The sequence below is a fragment of the Labrus mixtus genome, chromosome 12 (assembly GCF_963584025.1).
Source record: "Labrus mixtus chromosome 12, fLabMix1.1, whole genome shotgun sequence".
Classification (NCBI taxonomy): domain Eukaryota; kingdom Metazoa; phylum Chordata; class Actinopteri; order Labriformes; family Labridae; genus Labrus; species Labrus mixtus.
The window spans coordinates 8,047,817-8,067,113 of NC_083623.1; the positions used below are offsets into that span (position 1 = coordinate 8,047,817).

Here is a 19,297-nt window from a genome sequence, read left to right on the forward strand (position 1 = left end):
CTCAGAGGGGAGAACAAACACCTAGCTGTGGGAGTGTCACTGCCCTCTGTGATGTCATGAAGGGAAAATCTCCAAACGGCCTGTTAATTAGGTGGTTTATAAAAAGGCTAGGCACACATATTAGAGTTATAAAAACACGGTAAAGTCTATTTTGCATAATGTGTGACCTTTAACTTGACAAAAATATTGAAAAGTAATCATAATCTGGTCAAGACTATTCAATTATATTTTAGGTCATATCTGTTCCACTCATTTCTTTATTATGTTGTTTTTCTCCAGCTTTTTGAAGATTTCACATTCAATCCTTAATCAATCTGTTTTAACCTTTAAAGCTTTAGAGCAGCTTGTGATGGGCTTCATTTAATGATCCAGGCGTCTCACGACCTCAAGTCTTGCAGCCTCATTAGTTTTATTCTCATGACATCTAAATAATTATAATCTGGCAGCCTAATCTGTTTAATCACACTTCCAAACTAAACTGGATGTCCTAAATCATCCCATGCCAGTACACAGCCGCTCAATCACGGCGCCCTGCCAAGCTTTTCAGTCAGAAATTCAAATCCAATTATTTAAAGAGTGACACGCATGCTTGTGAAATGATTGATAGGAAAAGCTGTTTTAACTAATTCCAACACTGCTGAAAATACTGCATTTGGATTAATTTCTGTCCATGACAACTTCAAATCGTTAGCTTTATGCTGTAGTTCCAAAAACAATCAAATACAAGCTGAGATTGCAGTAACAACATGCAGCATTATGTTGTTGCTGAGTGGGCATGGGATTAACAACCTGACAGAAAAGCAACCAGAAAGGTCAGGTTCAATTCTCTCTCAGTACATAAACACAGAGATATATGCAGGAGGAATGGGAGAAAATGAGAAGGTAACGTCTTGGTAAACAGAGACATAACTACAGAGAGTGCATAAAAATCATTGACAGCCGATTTAAAGGTCCCATATTATGCTTTTTCTGGTTTTATATGCTCTTTAGTGTGTTTTCCGAGTGTCCTGTGCATGTTTAGGCACATCTATGTGCAAAAATTCAAAGTCCGCGGAAATGCAGCTTCTCCTACGTCCTCCTGTTAGCTGTAGCATTAGCTGCATGTAACACTCGGTTCTAGGCCCCCTCGATAAAAATTTGTCAGTCCAACGTCATTGTCAGTGTGAGATCACTGAGCTAAGCCCATTGGCTCGTTGTGGCAAGCCCTGCAGCTCATGTTGCAGGCACGTTAACTTCTGCAGCACGCCCACGATATGCCGTAGCCTGCGGTAGCACAGTAGTGCTAAGGTGCTAATGTTTATGCTCCCCTCGGACGGAGCCAGTGGCTGCATTCCCAATATGGTAAAAGGGGCGGGACATTTCCGAGAACCGTGCTGAGGAACTGACCAATAACGACAGAGCGGATCGGCAGACCAATCAGAGCAGACTTGGCCCACGTGGGGACTCTGCAGTGGGGGCTCAGCAGAGCGTAGCTGACGGACTCAGAGCGTAGAGGGAGCAAGGAGGAGCAGTACATGAAAACAGACACTTTTTTCGGACTTTAGCTATTGTGAACGTACAAAAGTAGGTACATAGATTAAATATACGAACCCCAAAAAGGGCATAATATGGGCTCTTTAACAAATAATGGTGTGTGATTTCCACACACTGATTTGTAAGGGAGGCTGTGGCTAAGTTGGTAGAGTCAGTCGTCTCCTAACTGGAAGGTCGGGGGTTCCATCCCCAGCTTCTGCAGCTACATGTCCGATGCGTCCTTGGGCAAGACACTTAACCCAAACCCGTCAGAGGCGTATGATTGATTATGAATGGGATTAGTTACTTCTGATGTGAATGAGTATAAATGGGTAGGTGTGACCTGCAGTGTAAAAGTACTTTGAGTATATAGAAGACTAGAAAATTGCGATACAGGCTCTATACCAATTACCATTTAAAATGTAAGATATGTGTTAAACTTGACTTTGATATGGACCCCAAAAAGCCTGCTAGGAGCTTTAGTGCTGCTAATAACACATTTCCTAAATCTAAGTAGTGCTTCAAGTTATTTTGTTTTTTCCTAATTAATCCACTCATGACATAACAACTGGATAAAAAGTTACCGAGCTGCATGCTGTTAGGAACCTAACTACCACATACTCCTTGAGCGCTGCGAACGCTGCTGTCCGTCTCCAGAGCGTGCCAGCAGCTTCACTATGCTCCGCTCCATTGAATTAAAAGACACAATAACAAATGCTACAAATGTTACATGTTGGACTACTCTCAATAAAAACATGTGCAGACCTAACTGTGGGCTGACTGAAAGCGCATGTTAAACTAAGTCTGATCAATTCCTACTTTTGATTCCGTTTTAAGAAGCTTGATGGATGGATAATGTTTTTTATGTTTTCATCTTTGCAGAGACTAGAGCGCGTGGTCAGGTTTGATTCATGGCGGTCACAGTGGATTCCAATCATGACGAGTCACCATTAAAATCCTTTGTGACCAACATAAGAGCAGCTGTCATCCTTTGTTAAGAAACACGATGAAGCCACCTTTCAGCGCTACAGGGAGAGCATGTTTGAACTGAAAAGGACAAAATGGTCAAGCTTCATAATATGGTAATTGTTATACGAACACACTTTTAGTAAATAACGTTCTGATACAACCTTTTAAGATGCTTTGTGTAATTATAATGCACTGTTGATCCCTTATTAGTCTAGAGAAATAATAGAAGAATAATCATGTTTATTGTTAGATCATGAGAAACTTATAGGTGCTTAGATTGTTAGAAACTTGTTTGAAGAGAACATAAATAAAATCCTTATCATTTCATAATAATTTTATAGTTTGCATTTTAAACTTGTTTATTAAGTCTCACAAGCTCATTGTTACACTTTAACCTCCATCATTTCTTGTGTTGCTTTTTAAATGAAGCAAAAATACAATTTATTGTAAGATCAGGTTAACGAAGCCTCTTTTACAGCATTATTAACAGCTTAAACTTTCACTAAATTCTTGTACATTTCGTCGAAACTATCTATCTAACTAAGTATAAATGGCTCAATAATTCATAGCTTTTAGCTGTATAAATGCATAATGTTATTTACCATCGTATTAAAGGTCAAAATTTATGCAAAATAGACTTGACCATGTTTCTCTAACACTAATATGTGTCCCTAGTCTGTCGACAAACCCCCCAATTATATGACAAGTCCATCCTCTCCGTCTTCTGCCTGCTCCACTTTTCAGAAAATGTGTGCTCAAACAGGCCGATTGGAGATTTTCCCTTCATGACATCACAAAGGGCAGTATCCCCTCCCCCAGGTGGGTGACAATCCCACAGCTAGGAGTTTGTGTCTGCCTTTCCACCATAAACGAGGACATGGTGCAAGAAAGCCCAAGCCACCCAAGCCCTTCCAGAGAGGGGGCGTGGTCAGACACAGCTCATTTGCATTTAAAGCTACAGACACAGAAACAGCCTGTTCTGAGCAGGGCTGAAATAGAGGGGTTTAGGCATGATCAAATACAGGATCAGAGCGGACTTCTAGCAAAAATACTTCACAGACATATATTGGGGACCACTGAGACTTATCTTAACTTGTTGAAAATCAGTAAAATATGTGGCCTTTAAAGTCTAAAAAAGGTATTTTCACATTTGATTCTCAGTTAAAACATGACATTAAAATGATTATCTCAAAGTTTTGAGAGCTCAAGGTTAGGGTAATACATGAGTCAGGAAATATAATACCAGCACAAGATAACTAGGGCGTGACAGGTGTGTGTGTGTGTACCTGTTTTAAGTCGAGTGTGATTGTCACATAGTGATACTCCATCCCATTCTTTATGGAGGGACTCTGCCACCAACGGTTGGTCCCATCGATGGCGTATTCAATGGGATGACGTTCTGTAACAGACAGAGAGACAAGGCATGGATATATCCGTTGTTTTATTTTATACAAATATGTAATGTATAAAAATGCTTTCAGTTTTAAATCAAATATTTTTCTGTCTAAGGGGAATAATGTTGCTCGAGTCTTTTTTTTTTTCATTTGGCATTTCAGCTACTCAAGGCCATATTATCAAAAGCTATTTTTACTTTGTAAAGGTAGACAATAACAGATTTTCTTTCCATTTCACAAAACCCTCACCCTATTTGTAGATCTCCTCCTGGCAGGCTTTCATTACTGAACACAGTAGCTTTAATGGAACAGGCAGATAAAACACTCAGTCTATTATATATCAAAGGTTACATTGCAGAGCTTCTATGTATGCTTTGTGAGAACGACTGTTTGGTTGTTTACATCTGAGTCAGAGCTTTTTAAAGTGGAGATGTGATATTTCGGATTGATTTGCAGCTGTCATTCTTCCATCTACTTATTTGTGACATTTCAGTTACTAACAATGGCAACCCCGAGCAAAAAAATGAAGGACATCTTTTTTTCTAAAATGTTTTTCTCTGGTCACACAACAATTTTTGTTCACCTTCATCATCACATTTTCTTGTTAATCTAAGAACAAAATGAGAACAGAGATTTCTGATATTGCAAGTATAATTAAAAAAAGAAAAAAAAAGTATAATATCCTGTTTAAAAAATGACATTAAACAAGTCAATCTTCCTGCCAGAGACAAAAAATTAGGAAGGAACAGTTAGGAACTACATTTTTTTTTTTAAGCTTATGGTAAGATGAGGCACATTATATACCACTCTTACATACAGTTTACCTCTAAATCATTGTCAGTTCAGTGTTTGTAAAACTCATTGACCAATTCCATGTTTTAAAAGTTGAATTATTAATAGAGTTAAATTATTTTCAAAATTACTGCTATGGTAAAAATGTTTATCTATTTGGAATACATATGAAGCTGAGCCTGGGAAAGGTTAACATAGCATAGCAACTCAATGTTAGTGTTCTAGCTCTGTCTTTAGATAAAAAATATCTACCTCAACTTGATTGTTTAACATTTTGTTTATTATCTCTTTCTTTTGCTTCGGGTGTACTGAAAGGGTGTTTTTACCTTTACACAGAACCTTGCCTTGTGAGCACATTTCCCTTTTAATGCCATTCTTATGCTAAGCTCAGCTAACCCTCTCCTGTGTCCAGCTTCATACTGATTGGAATGACAGTGGTATCAATCTTCTTGTCTACTTGCGGTATAACAGCTAATACATATTTTTTCTAAAGTGTAGATATTATCCACTAATAATAAGAAAGTCCTGCTAACTGTTAGCATAGCAAAGTGACTGGAATGAAACTGACCATTAAACCATACAAATCTCAGTGTTTAAGATCACAATTTCCTCCTCAGGTCATCTTTATGATTCATGTCTTCTCATTCTGTCAGTCTTTTACTTCTCTTCTTTTTTTATCTGTTTTACTGCGTCTTTTGATTTTTAACTAACCCAGGTTAGCTAATCAAGTACCAAACCGAAATTGGACTCACTAGCTAATAAACTCTCTAACATTGGTTGACTGACTTATCACTGGTAACTACTTTGATGACTGATCAGTCGGCTGTTTTGACTGGCTGAGCTGTTAGCTGTATCATTGGTTGCTTGAATAGCAACCGGTTAGCCTGTTAGCTTTTGAATTATGATCCAGGGCTAATTTAGAATTGTCCTCTCGTCACGTCGAGATTGATTCCTCAATTCATTTGGTAATTATTATTTCAGACAAAATGATTGGTTAACATCTGGCCAATTGGGGGCTAATGAACTAATCTAGCATGAATAATGAAGGTAATCAGCGTCTCTATAAGTGATGTGTGGGTGTGTGGATCTTTCTTACCAAGCGGTTTGGGGCTCCTTTGGTTGCAGATTCGACACTGTGGGTTTCTGATGGGCTGGCCGGGTACGTGTTCCACCAGCTTACAGAACATCTCTGGACCCAATGAGCCACAGGTAGCGTTAGCTTCTATGTCTGCCATGGAGGCCAGGTTCAACACAGCAGGAAACAGACCTGAAATGAAAGCACAATTACTTGACGATACGGATGGTCAGAAATGAACTGTTTAATGCATTAGTGCTGATATCTGTTGGACTAATAGATGCATTATGTACTTTTATGAATACACAAAGAAATGTCAAGAGCCAATCATTTTTTTAGGGACAAAAGGTTATGCCTGACAAAAATTGATGATCAATATTATGTAAATCAACCATACTTCCAAAATGTCAAAGAAATCCTTTAAAGCCATGCTAAAAGTTTAGCTTACTTGTACAAAGATCATCACTAGACTCAAGATTAATCCTGCATCCTGTTGTGAACTTGAAAGGAACACTGACGATAGCAGGTTGTCTTGATGGCAGCGATGTTTTAATGAAATCATGTTTCTGTGTAAAGACTTTTTCTCAAATGTATAATGCGGCGTAGCATAAGGTTCTATCTGTTACTTTTTACACGCCAGTGTTTTAGTACTTGAGTGCAAGTCCTGGACTTGAGTCCGACTTGGACTGACGACTTGGACTTGAACTCATACTCTACCATTGACTGCATTCAGGCTCCGAAGATGGAGAGGAGGACTCATTTATTGATAGAGACCCACTGTTATACCCTTCTTAGACCTCGGTACATAAACATGAAGACTCATACATAATACAGAGTTAAAGCTCAGCTGAAAGGTACTAAAAATGTATTAATTAATTATTGTGCTAAAGTAGAGAACTGTAGCCCATCTTGGAACTTTGTTCAGACTCAACCATGAGGACTTAAGACTTTGACCAGGACTCAGTTAATGGAGACTCGAGACTCAACTCAGACTCAAGGTTTGTTGACATGAACTGCTACACACATAGGAAGACACATGACTGACAAATAAGTCCATTCAGAGCAGCTCAAATCAAGTCACTGGCTTTATTCTTTCAAAGCAATAAATGGTAAATTGCCAAAAAGCTGTTCTGTTTTTAAGAACATCCAGCTCATCCTTTTTTTCATAAGGCTATTTTTTTTATTTATTTCATCCCACTATACATTTCTGTGTTACTCTGTCTCTTCTTGTAAGCCAGCTCCACTGGTATGCGACGTTCTTTATGACTAATTATCTTGGAACATGAGGGGGAGGAAAGGTGTTTTATGTCCAAGTTAGTTAATCTGGATGTATTTTTGGTACAGTCTAATGCAGTTAACATCATTCATGCTGGAGCAGAATATAAACTTAGAGAGAATACATTAGGGCTGGGTACTGTCAAGAACCTCACAATTCAAATTGATTTATTTTCTTTGGGCCACGATTCAATATTGATTAATATGCTTTGATATCAATTCAATAATATGCATAAATGACAGAAACACCCAGACAATTAAAAGGCATGTCACTATGTCTGCCTAAGAGGGTTTTAAATAGTTCAACTATAATGGGGCTTAGAACGTGCCTTAGTTTTTGACAACTACATAATCAATGTCATTAGTGCATTGATGAATCTATAATTTGACTCAAACCTAACATACATCATCAGAATGACACAGATGTCGTCAGGACTTGTTGGAAGTCTTCAACAAAGTTATGCTGTGCAAACATGAATCTGTTTTCCCCCCTTAATGCCCGTATGGTAGGTCACGATATTAAACCCCAAAACAATCATAAAGGAGCCATGAAATAGGGCTGTGCAAAAAATAACTGATACAGCAAAGATTTGCAATACGTTTTTTTTTTTATGAAAGTGTCTTGTGATAACATTTGATATGAGTTGGCGCAAAACAATTTATAACTACTGTTTGATTGATATTTGTCTTTTCTTTAATACCATTTAATTTGTGATTTCTGTTCAAAAAAACATCAAAAATAAATAAATCCCAAAGCAGTAGTAATAATTCAAAAGGCTTGTTTTTCCATCCACATGTACAAAACCCAAAGAATTTACTTTCATTTTAGGTGAGAAAATATTTGTATCCGAGTTGACTGGAACCATCATTCTTGCTTCACAGGTGTTATTAAACAGATCCTTTGCATATTTCTGAGGGGATAGTTCCTGTACAAACAAGTCACAGTGCTGCTCCTCTGCACATCATCAGACTCTGCTCACCTGTGCACACAGCGGCTGCTCATCAGTAATCAAGCCAGTATTAGAGCTTCTCCTGGTCACCCACACAATGCCAGATCGTTCTTCACCTCAATACAAGATTCTCCAGCACATTCACTCGGACCGATTACCTGTTGTCGACCCTGTTTGCCCCTGACCAGCCAGGATATAACAAGCAGACTTGTCATATCCCGGAAAAAGCCTGAGCCTTCGTTAGTTCATTCTCTGTCCTCCTGTTTCCTGTCTACCTCTCACCTGGGCTGTTTGGCTTTTGCCCACATGAGCTATAAAAATATAAGTTTTCCTCTATTTTTCTGTGGCTTTCTGCTACACAAAGACTCTCCCTGTTTGTCACTGTGTGGATCTCATGCTGGTAGAATCCAGTTTTTTCGATAGATCATTTAGTTTTGTGTCACAATGTTCAATCAACTACTTCTGTAACCTAGCAACTAGTGAGCCCACCCCAAAAGCAGTCAGTCCGGGTTCAAATCTGACCTGTGGCTCATTTCCGACATGTCATTCCACACTCTCTGACTCTGTCCAGTGTGTCCTATCTCTAAAATAAAGGCATTAAAGAGCCCAGAAATAATCTTTAAAATAAAGTACTACTGTAATTTTTGCACAAGCCAGAAAATGGGTTACTCCTCACATCCTGTAAGTAAAGTAGTACTATCCAGAGCCAGAGAGCTGTAAACATAATGAACAGTATTTATGTCTGCATGTCATCACCGAACATATGCACCATGAGAAGGCTTGTACGTTTTCCAAATTCTCCTATGACTCCTCTGAGTTGTTCCCATAGTAAAAGCACATTAGTCTCAGTGTTAACAGTAAGCTTGTTGGATTTCCAAGTATAGGAATGCTCAACATACCGCTCACATGGTTCACATTTCCTGTCTGGAAAACACATGCAGGAACCGTGTTCCATCACATCTCATAGTCCTGGTTTAAGGTCAACAGCTTTCCTCGTGAAACAATTTACTTACAGATAAACATGAACACAGAGACCAGTTATTTTATGATGACACAGATGTGAAGTAAAGATCAGATACAAGAGGAGGAGAAAGTGTAAAGAAAACAGAGCAGAAGCATGGGTGTATGTCCAGATGAGTCCAGCTGTTTGGCCCAGTGTCAACACTGATGAACCGTGAAGAACATCTGAGAAGTCCCTCTCACACACGTGTACACATTCTCACACAAATACTCACAACATATCGTAATTCTACAGACACAAAGTCAAACACACATGCCTTCAAACGTCTCAGATATCAGAGAATCTGCGTCTGGATTTCAGTAACACTGTATTTACATTTACTGGAAGTTCCCAGGAGGTAATGACCAAATGTGTTACAGTTATACTTCTAACATGGTCATAACTTGTTCAGTATAGAAGTCATTGATTAAAAATAAAACTACTCATTTATACTTTTGATGTCAACAGTGATTGAAATTATTGAAGGGTTGCTTGTGGTGCAAAAGCTAAAGCCTGTTCTCCTGGGCTGCACCTCTTTGAGCCTTTTAAGGTCATTATGTGACCTCTCTGTATTTAACACACTGACCTTCATTAAATGATTGCAAAACATGACAGATAGATTTGGTATTAAACATCCAAAACAAGCAAACAAAAAATGATAAATATCACTTGGCTTGTAGAAAAACTATGTTAAAATTAGCACCAAATTACAGCACGTTTTTTTTTTTTAAATGCATTACATGGCTGCATTTTCATTGTTGTTAAATCAAGTATGTTCAAGAAAAAGTTAAAAAATCTCAAATTATACCCATTTAAGATGCTTGAAACGAGGAGCTAGTTTTGATTGGATATTACAGTTTTGCAGCTTTAAGTAAATTTGATATCAGTAAACAACACTTTGTATGGCACATCATCCAAATAGAAAAAAAGTATGTTACACACACACAGGGGCTTTGTGTCTGTGTCGTTGCAGGTTAATTACAATCATCCATTCATCTATAAATAATGCCACCCTCCCTCGTTGCACAACAAACAGTATTGACACATATATTGGTAATTCCCAAATGTGAAAAAGAAAAGGTGAACTCACTCTCAGTCCCTCAGCTTGAACACTGTACTGATATTAAAGCTGCTTCTATTTATGCTTTATCGACATCTTTTCAGTTCCATCTTTTCATTGTGGCACAGGTTTTTGAGACGCTTCGAGATTCAGCGTCTGATATTTGGCTCCCATCTGACAAAGTCGAGTCAGTGGAGAGCAGGTTGAACCCTCTTCACTCTGCTCTATTCTGCCACATTGTAAAAGTGACAGAATGCAAAAGAGAAAGTGCTTGAACAAATTTATAGCTGTATACAAAAGTCGACTGAATCTTATCATCCAGGCAACAGTGTGCACCATCTTGTTGTCGAAAGTTTCCAGCACAGGAAATCCTGTAACCAGACATCAGTGGAAAAATATGGAAGTGAAGGCCTTAATACAAGATCAAAACGTTTACTTTGATGAACATATTTTCACGCTCCTTTGCCACGCCGTTTCTAAACTACTTCTTCCTACTTCTGCCAGAAAACCAAGCCAACATCCTGCTTATTCCTGGGTTTGATCCACCACATGAAGGGGTCCCCAATCAGTTACAAATGAGTGTGGTGGAAAACGCAGCACTCTTTATTAGTCATTTAACTTGATTTGGTGACAGCTCATACCGTAAGCTTCCTGTAAGTTCTGCATGTTTGCTTTAGAGAACAAGGGAGTCAAAGTGGAACTTCTCTGCATCGGACTTATACGACCCAATAAGTCGCTGAGTAATTCCAATTCCTCTGCCAAGTGACTCCAAAAAGGCAACAAGCCTTCCTGTTAACAACTTTCAGTCCCAGAGAAGCAAACTTCTTATTGACTGGGGAAAACTCCAACTCAGTGTCACTCAGCTTGTGAGTATCCCTACACCCACCAAGCGCCCCCTACTACCCAGGGTTACTCGGGGGGGGAAAGGAAAAGGTACAGCCCATCGCCAGGACTTTTGTTGCAGAGTTGTGCTGAGACTGAGACCAGTTCATTCCCGACCAGAGAGTTGACGTTCCATACATCAAGAGCCATGTCACGAGGCCGAGGACAACTCTGTACCACTCTGACTTCCTACAGATAACACTTTTTGTCTCTAGACTTAAATGTAGAATAGTAAGGTGAGGTATAAAAAAGTGACAGAGGGGGGCTGGCCAGAGACAGGGTTCATATTTCAAATTCACTAAATGACAAGGACACAAAGACTGTCTGCCTACGGCTGTACGACTGCCACACACACACACACACATACATGCACACATTGATCTACTCGGGTTCATCACCTTTCATTCTTCTCTCTCTGCTCTGATAACCATGGTAACCTGTCTGTCTCTCTGTCTGTCTCCGCCCCGGTAACCAGATGTCTCAGAGGATTTACTGCCACACAGGCTCCACATTATAATACTGTCAGATTGTATGAGCACACGCAGGGACAGTCAGGCCAATGTCACTGCCAAAGAAGTCGTTTCAGCACCCAATCACTGATCACGAGGCAACATTTGTGGAATGCCGGGCAATTTATTTTCATTATAATACGGACATATCTCTGAGAACATTTCAATATAATGACATGAAGACAACTACTAGACAATTAAGTATTTTCACCTTTACTCAATGGCAACAGAATTACTAATCAGTTAAATTAATATCAATATTGTATTCATTGGGGTGCCCCATGTATGGAGGCTGTGGTCCTCCAAGCGGGCGGCCTGGGTTCAAATCCGGCCTGTGGCTCCTTTCCCACATGTAATTCCCCACTTTCTCTCTCTCCCTGATTTACGGCTCTATCCACTGTCCTGTCTCTCCATCAAAGGCACAAAAAGCCCCAAAGAAATCTTTAAAAAAAATAATATATATATTGTATTCCTTGAGTCCCACAATACCTGTTAAATGTCGTGTCTAAGCTCTAATGCAGCCACCCGCCACTAGAGGCTGGGGCTGTAGCTCTAGTTAATGGGCCTTTCATAGGACTCACGCTAACGAGTCCTATGTGACCATCATTGATCATTAGCATGCTATGCTGTGCGCATTTAGTCAACTAAACGGTTTAATGTCATCAATGCTGCTAGTTGGCACAAGAATGACTGGTTACTGGTTGATTAAACAAAGTCATTTTGGCTTTTGATGACAGTTGAATGTTACGCACAAACTGAACTGGGGCTGTAGCCATAGACTGGCTGTAAGGTCTGGTAAATTGGCCTGCTCTCCTTGCTCTACAATGCAGATGTAAAGAAGCACAGTGAACGGACAGTATCTTATAGGAGCAGCACGGTTTGGCATTATTTTGATAATGGAGAGAAAATGTAAGCAGACTGTCTCTGGGTTAACCGGCATATCTCTCAGAGAGATGCCCATTCACATTTAGCACAGGCGTGTGGATGTTAAGCTGAAGGCTGAAGGCTGGCGGTGCTTTCGTTGCTAACGTTAGCCACACTCTGCAAACCAAATGACCTTCAATAAAACCAGGTGCTTAAAACATTTTTTTTTTTTTTTAAAACATGCTTTTCAAATGTGGTCCTTGTGTTCTAAAAGAGAACTTCAGACTGCATTTCTATCTACATGTCAGGTCACATGCAGATACTGTTTACAAAAGGGACAACACTGAAGAAAGCTACTCATCAAAGTGGTAAGAAGGACAATAAGAAATCGATATGGGACTTTAATCTACACTTAAGGGGAAAATGTCAACTCATGACTGGATTTCCAGCAGATTCGGGATGACAGCATATTCTTTTTTATTGCATAAAGGCTTCTGATTGCATTATGAATAAAACTTTATTTGCTTTTTCTGTCACAGCAGACGATGACTCTGCACTGCCTGCCCTGCTGTGTGTGTGTGTGCTTATGTGCATGTGTGTGTGATGGATGTGTTATTGTTGAGTTTTGAGGCTAGATGTATGCTTGATGGAATAAGAAGAAGGTTGAAAAAGACAGGATCATCTCTCTCTCTGCATCTCTCCTCTGTCTCTCCCTCCATCCCGAGTTGTTTGGCGGTGAGAGAGAAAGAAGCGAGAGAGGAAAAGATGGAAAGATTGATGCAGATGGATGGAGGGATTCCCAGAGAAAGATAGAGTGTTGTTTAAAAGGGTCAGGGCCAGCAGACGAATGAGGGATGAGGACGCGATAATCCTGTGTACCCTCTCCTATCCTCACACAAACACAACCTTTACATACAGCTATGACACAGAGTAGTGTGTGTGCATTCAAAAATACGCACAAATATTTAAACACTTTCTTACGATAGTCCCTGTATAAATTAATACAAAATGTTACAACTGCTAGTGTTTTATAGAAAAATGTATCTACAATGCAGACACTCAGATATGCACAAATTAATGTGCATAAAACACCCAGATGAATTTGAGCAATAAATCCAGATTTTCTTCAGATGACAAAACACTAATCAGTCCTGGACCTCGTCCACAGCTTTGTGAGACACTCTCCAAGAAAACCTAGCCTGCTTTGTTAACTCAGCTGTGCTCCAGAGACCTGAAATATAATTTGTCTTCTGCCTCTGAGTTTCAAGAACAAGGCAATCCAGGAAATGTTTTTTTTTTTTTTTTTAACAACTTAACAAGGACAATAGAATTCAACACATGGCCCCAGATGTGAGCAAAAAAAAACCTCAAAGTTTCTTTAAACAGGTGAAGAAGAGAAAGGCTGTGTCTCCTCACACACTCCGGAGATCACGGCTTAATGGTTTTTCTCTGAAGATAACAAAAGGATCAACCTTCTGATGACAATTAAAGAAGCACACTTGTTTTCTTGAGATGATAGCATCTTAAGAAATGATTTCACCTCTGTCTGTGTCTGGGCATTCTCACACTAATATACCAAAAATGACCGAACCAAGCTTCTCCTTCAGTCAACATGATAAACATTTAAATGCATTATTTCAGACGGCAAGGCTTGTTTCTCATTAAAGAAACAGTAAATGAGCAAGTGTTTTGAATTATAAGCACAAACAACAAATAGAAACAACCATTATAAGAGAAATGAATAAGTTGTTAAATCAGGGTAATTTAGCTTAAAAATGATGTACAGTATACATGCAGAAATACAAAAGGTTTTGGCATTGGCAATCTAAGGGTTAATCATTTTTATTCTGCAGTGTTGATATCAGAACATAATCTCATATATCTTTTAATCTTGTTCTTTTTTAAAGTTAGATAAAGGAAAATGTGCTTCCAGAAAAGGACTTAATATGTAAGCTCACAGCTTTAAAACAGCAAGAGCACAAACAACATTTCTTAGCTCAGAATAGGAAGGCAATTACAGGATATGCTGAGATCAAGCAGATAACGTATTGCACATCAGGTTCAAAGTGAGATTAGTTTTCTGCTGATTTTAGGACTTGATTGAAATCTGACATCACCAGAACAATTTGTGACCTGAGTAAAATTATTAAAAGCTCTTGATTTAATCTCGATGGTGAAAATAATGTTTTCGTGCTACCTTGATATGGTACAGAATCAATATAAGTTTTAGTCACGGCTAGTGTCACTCATAAAATACGAAAATGGTGGGGTGGGGGATGGCACCGATAGCCTAGTGTTTATGTCATGAACCCAATGTATGGAGGTTAAACTCCTCATCGCAGCAGCCATGGGTTCAAATCCTACCTCGGCCCTTTGCTGTGTGTCATCCCCCACTCTCTCCTCCCGACATTTCCTCTCTCTCTTTTCAGCTGTCCTATCCGATAAAGACTTTTAAAAATATGTACATATATGACAAATCAAAAGGTTTGAATATAGAATATAATCAGTCTTCAACTTAATCAAACCACGCACAGACTGTTATACACACGTCACTGTTGATCTGACCGACTGCTGCACGTCAAAACACTTATTTATGAAAAAAGTTAAGCAATGCTCACAACTTAAAGGTTTATCATTAAGCACACACACACACACATCCACAGCTGTCAGTGTCCCTGGTTGCTTCGTGTCGTTTCTATGGTAACATAGTTTTAACTGGCATATTGGATAAATTGACTATTTCTATCAGAAGGTAGGATACATTTTCTGAACATTGACTAGTTCGAGGTTCATGTAACTCTCCGTCTCTGTGGCCATACAAAGTACCACATTCACACAGTTTGTCATTCGTTTGTGTGACTTTTTAACTTGTGCTTAAACCGTTTTGTTTTTTTTTCCCCTTCATCCGTTTATCCTGGGACTTAAACTAAACACAGAGTAATAACAGACTGAGCTGGGTTTGCACATCTGAAGCTTTGGATCATTGCTGCCATAAAGCTCTCTAACTCCGACTGCTACAACTATTAACATCAGTCTAACATTTATTATCGTTATTATGAATCGAAGCAGTTCGAGTCCCATTAGCATTATCAGTCCTCCCCATTTCATGGTCAATCTAGCTGTTTCTTTTCAGAATAGACATAATAGACAAGTCCATTGGATTATCACACTTTGCTTTTTCTTTCTTTTAATTTATTTAACCAGGAGAACCTCATCGAGATTAAGAATCTCATTTAGAAGAGTGTCCTGGCCAAGAGGGACAGCAGCACAACAAACAAGTTACAGACATAAAACACAGAGTAATTACAAACACTTTAACATGTCTTGAGTCACAGAGCAGAAAGTCACTAGTCGAGCTTCTACAACCTGAAGCATCTTTCTGCTAATGCAACACACACATAGTAGCCATTGATCTGTTCTATTTGTTGCTGTTGTTGTTTCTCTGTTTTGTTTGTCTCTTTCTGTCCCTCAGTAGATGACTGTTCATCATGAGTCTGGTTCTGCTCGAGGTTTCTGCCTCTTAAAAAGGCAGTTTTTCCTAACCATTGTCATTGTCAAGTGTTGCCAAGTGCTTTGCTCACGGGGGATTCATGTTGAGTCTTTATAATTAATACAACAAAGAGTGTGGTCTAGACCTGCTATTTTTGTAGAAGTGTCTTGAGATATTATTTGTTATTAATGAGCGCAATAAATAAAAAAGTGAACTTCTTCACAGCTAGAGACTTTTTGTCATTAAGGAGGAGTTTGGTAGAATGACCTACTGTAGTGTTTTTCTCTCCAACATTAACCTTAAATGTGTAGCTGACAAAACAATGGACAATGAAAGACACTAAGTATACTGATGATGGGTGTTGTGGTTCTTCTATTTTCTGGATTTTGTACAGTATCTTGACTGGCACAACAAAATAGTAAAAGAATTGGATGTGTCACTTTGGCTCTGTCTTTTGTGTCACAGTGTATAGCATTTCAAGGTCATTTCAGTGTAAAGAACATTTTAGAGGACTTGTTTTAGTTGCAGTATTGTTTGAGACAAAGTTGCACATTGTACATAACATACTGTCTCTGCCTTTGGCTGACTTTTTCCTCTTTCAGCCTTCCCCTGCCCCCTTCCTCAATCCCTACACGCCTTTGCTGTAAATAAAAATAAACTTTAAGTTACTTTGTTATGATTTGAGTGGTGCAATGAGAGTTATGAAATGTGCGTTATTCCATACATTTGTATCCCAGCCTGTATCTCATACTTTACATCTGTTGGCTGCTCATCTGTCGACCTCCAGGGGTTTTCAGGGAAAGCTGAAATGAAAACTAAGTCAACATCCTGCTCTCACAAGGACTTCCTGCCCCGGGAGTGTTTGCGCGCGCGTGTGTGTGTGTGTGTGTGTGTGTGTGTGTGTGTGTGTGTGTTTCAGATTGTGTGAGTGTGTGTGTTCCCATCAGCAGTGAAGCTCCAAAGAAAAATAAAAGAAGACATTTGGCCACCCTGCCTTGAGAGACAGCAATGGATGACTTATTATACAAAGAAAATCAATGAAAAAAAAAGAGGTTAAAGTATATGTCAAAGAGAAAGCATGACGCTCTTTCAATTAAAATTAATTTCCTCGGCCCCTACACCGGCAAGATCTCCGTTTTATTGCATAATTTCACATACTGTGTCTGCTAAAGGCTGTGATTAAACTGCAATGAAGACAGAACCATGAATACTGAGGACAGCAAAGAGTCTATAACCGTTTGTTATTGTAACATAATGCACTTTATTAAATACAACTACAAGTGCTGCAAAATATAACTCATTTTGAAGGGTTTCCTCCATAAATCATGGTAATTACAGTAAATAATGCTTACATTTTTTATTTAACTGTACTTACTATTTTTATTGTCAGGAAATTGAGCCTACAAGTTTTAGTGTATAATTTCAATTGCATCAATTTCTTGGATTAGAGACCAGACTAAAATGTTATCCTTCTCCAGATGGCCACACACTCATCAAGAGGAAGAGAGGTATGTGTGCTTAAGTATATGTGTTTGTGTTTGTGCGTGTCTGCGTGGTTGATCTTTGCAAATGCTGCCCTCTTCCAGACGGTCATAAACTCAGACTAAACAGGAAAACCGCAAAGTTATAGACATTTAATCCCCCTACTTACAAACACTCGCACACACACCACACACACACACAAACAATGTCAATGAACTGACCTTGTCTGCTGGAGGCTATACGGTGATCACTGTGCTCCTAACTGGCAGGGTGTCTGAGTCTAAACTGTCTCCCAGGAGGCCCGCTGGTTTGCCCTGCACTCAAATTCATTTTGCAGACTGGACTGCGGGCTAAATTAAAACATATAGCCAAGGTCAGAACCGTGGGAGGGCTTTGGGCAACTTAATACAGCCTTTCTGTAAATCCTTAATAATGAAAAAGTCTATTTCAATATCAAACTCTTCTTCTGTTAATTGTCAAGTTCAGCTCCCCTTTACAGCTGCTGCCAATCTTTGCATTGTAGCAAGCTGGTTAATAAAGGAGATAACGTTAAGACTTACTGGTAGATTTTTTTAGTTTTTGTGAAACTACAGTATGGATGCATCGGTTCACCATCAATATCGGGCCTGTTGACAGACATCGCCCCATCGGCAAATAATGTGGCATAAACCAATGTAGCCAACGTTTATCTGTTCTGTCATATCAATTATTTGCTGGCATCTAGTTCCCCTAACTCCTGATTCAGGGAAGAGGTTTTTTTTGTTGGACAGAGGAGGTCATCTGTTGGACAACCTCTGATCTGTTTTTTTATTGTTAAACACGAGAGAAAATGTCGGCATTGTAAGTGTCCAACATCAAAATAAGTATTGAACTAAATATCGCCATCATAATCAACAATTGGCTAAATTGTTATTTTAAACATATCAGCTCTAATTGAAACTAAAAGATGTCGCCAAAGCTGGGTCCTCATTCATAGCTAATAATGTCCATTCCCTGAGCTTTACCTGTGCTTCACCCCATTTTTTGTTTACCTTATAGCCTCAAACGATGACCAGGGACTTTATTTACCTTCGACTGCTGAATCCAATAGGCCTTTATTTGAATGTGCCTGTCTGAACATTATAAATGATCAACTTTTTATTATAATTTAGATTTAGATTTTCTATTATAAATATACAAAGATCTAAGACTTGTGAGAAATTGGAGCAAAAACAAAAGTGCTGTGTTAGTATTTTTGCTCAGTTGAAGTTAATAAATAAGAACAATGAACACAAAGCATCTGGAGTTTGATCATCTCGACATGTGAGGTCAATAACATGCATTAGAACTTTTGATTTTCTCGTGTGTACTTTTTCTTTTAATATCTGTTCATTATGTCTACAGAGGAAAAAGTATTCAAATCAAAGTCTACACTCGCACTTTTCTGATACAACCGTAAGTGGAAATCCAGAACCTGGGTAAAAAAAATAATGTTGAATCATCCAAAAATACAGGGAACACCAGGGCCCAGGACGGGTATGTTTATGAGCAATAACTCCTGGATAAGTGGTGGAAGTGATTTAGCTGAGCTGAGACCAGCCCAGCAGTAAATCTATCCTGCAATGGACCAACTGCTCCCATAGACACACAAACACACACACACACGAACACACACACACACACACTGTCCATACCTGATGAGGCAGTGATGAGGACTTTGTTAAATCATCCACAAGCACCTCAGAGAGACCAGTGTGTGTATGTGTGAGTGTGTGTGATTTAAGTGGGATCTCATCTGTGCTAGCCTTGGTAAGTGTTTACAGTCCAGCCTGCAGCCAAGGCCACAACACAGACAAACACAAACACAGACATAAACACACACACACGCGCGCGCACACACACACACACACACTGTCTGGGGGATCTGTTGGTGTTTGTAATGAAAACATGCCATTGAGTAGATTTACAGGAGAGAGCAACTTGACCCCTGGCCCCAGAGAGATTTATCCCTGGTAGAGGATCTAATCTTCTCATGGCTACAAGCACTACTTTCTGTTCACAACC

At 39.1% G+C, this 19,297-nt stretch overlaps 1 protein-coding gene across 8 annotated transcripts in view; it reads right to left on the reverse strand.

Moving 5' to 3' along the window:
* The window catches only part of lama2 (laminin, alpha 2), a 209,785-nt gene that overhangs the window by 168,035 nt on the left and 22,453 nt on the right, over nucleotides 1–19,297 (reverse strand). For all 8 annotated transcript variants that reach the window (XM_061051767.1, XM_061051769.1, XM_061051773.1 and 5 more), the window contains exons 2-3: nucleotides 5,764–5,934; nucleotides 3,768–3,880 (exon numbers count right to left, since the gene is read on the reverse strand). In XM_061051767.1, coding sequence (XP_060907750.1) covers nucleotides 3,768–3,880; nucleotides 5,764–5,934 — 284 coding nt within the window. The remainder of the gene's footprint in view (nucleotides 1–3,767; nucleotides 3,881–5,763; nucleotides 5,935–19,297) is intronic.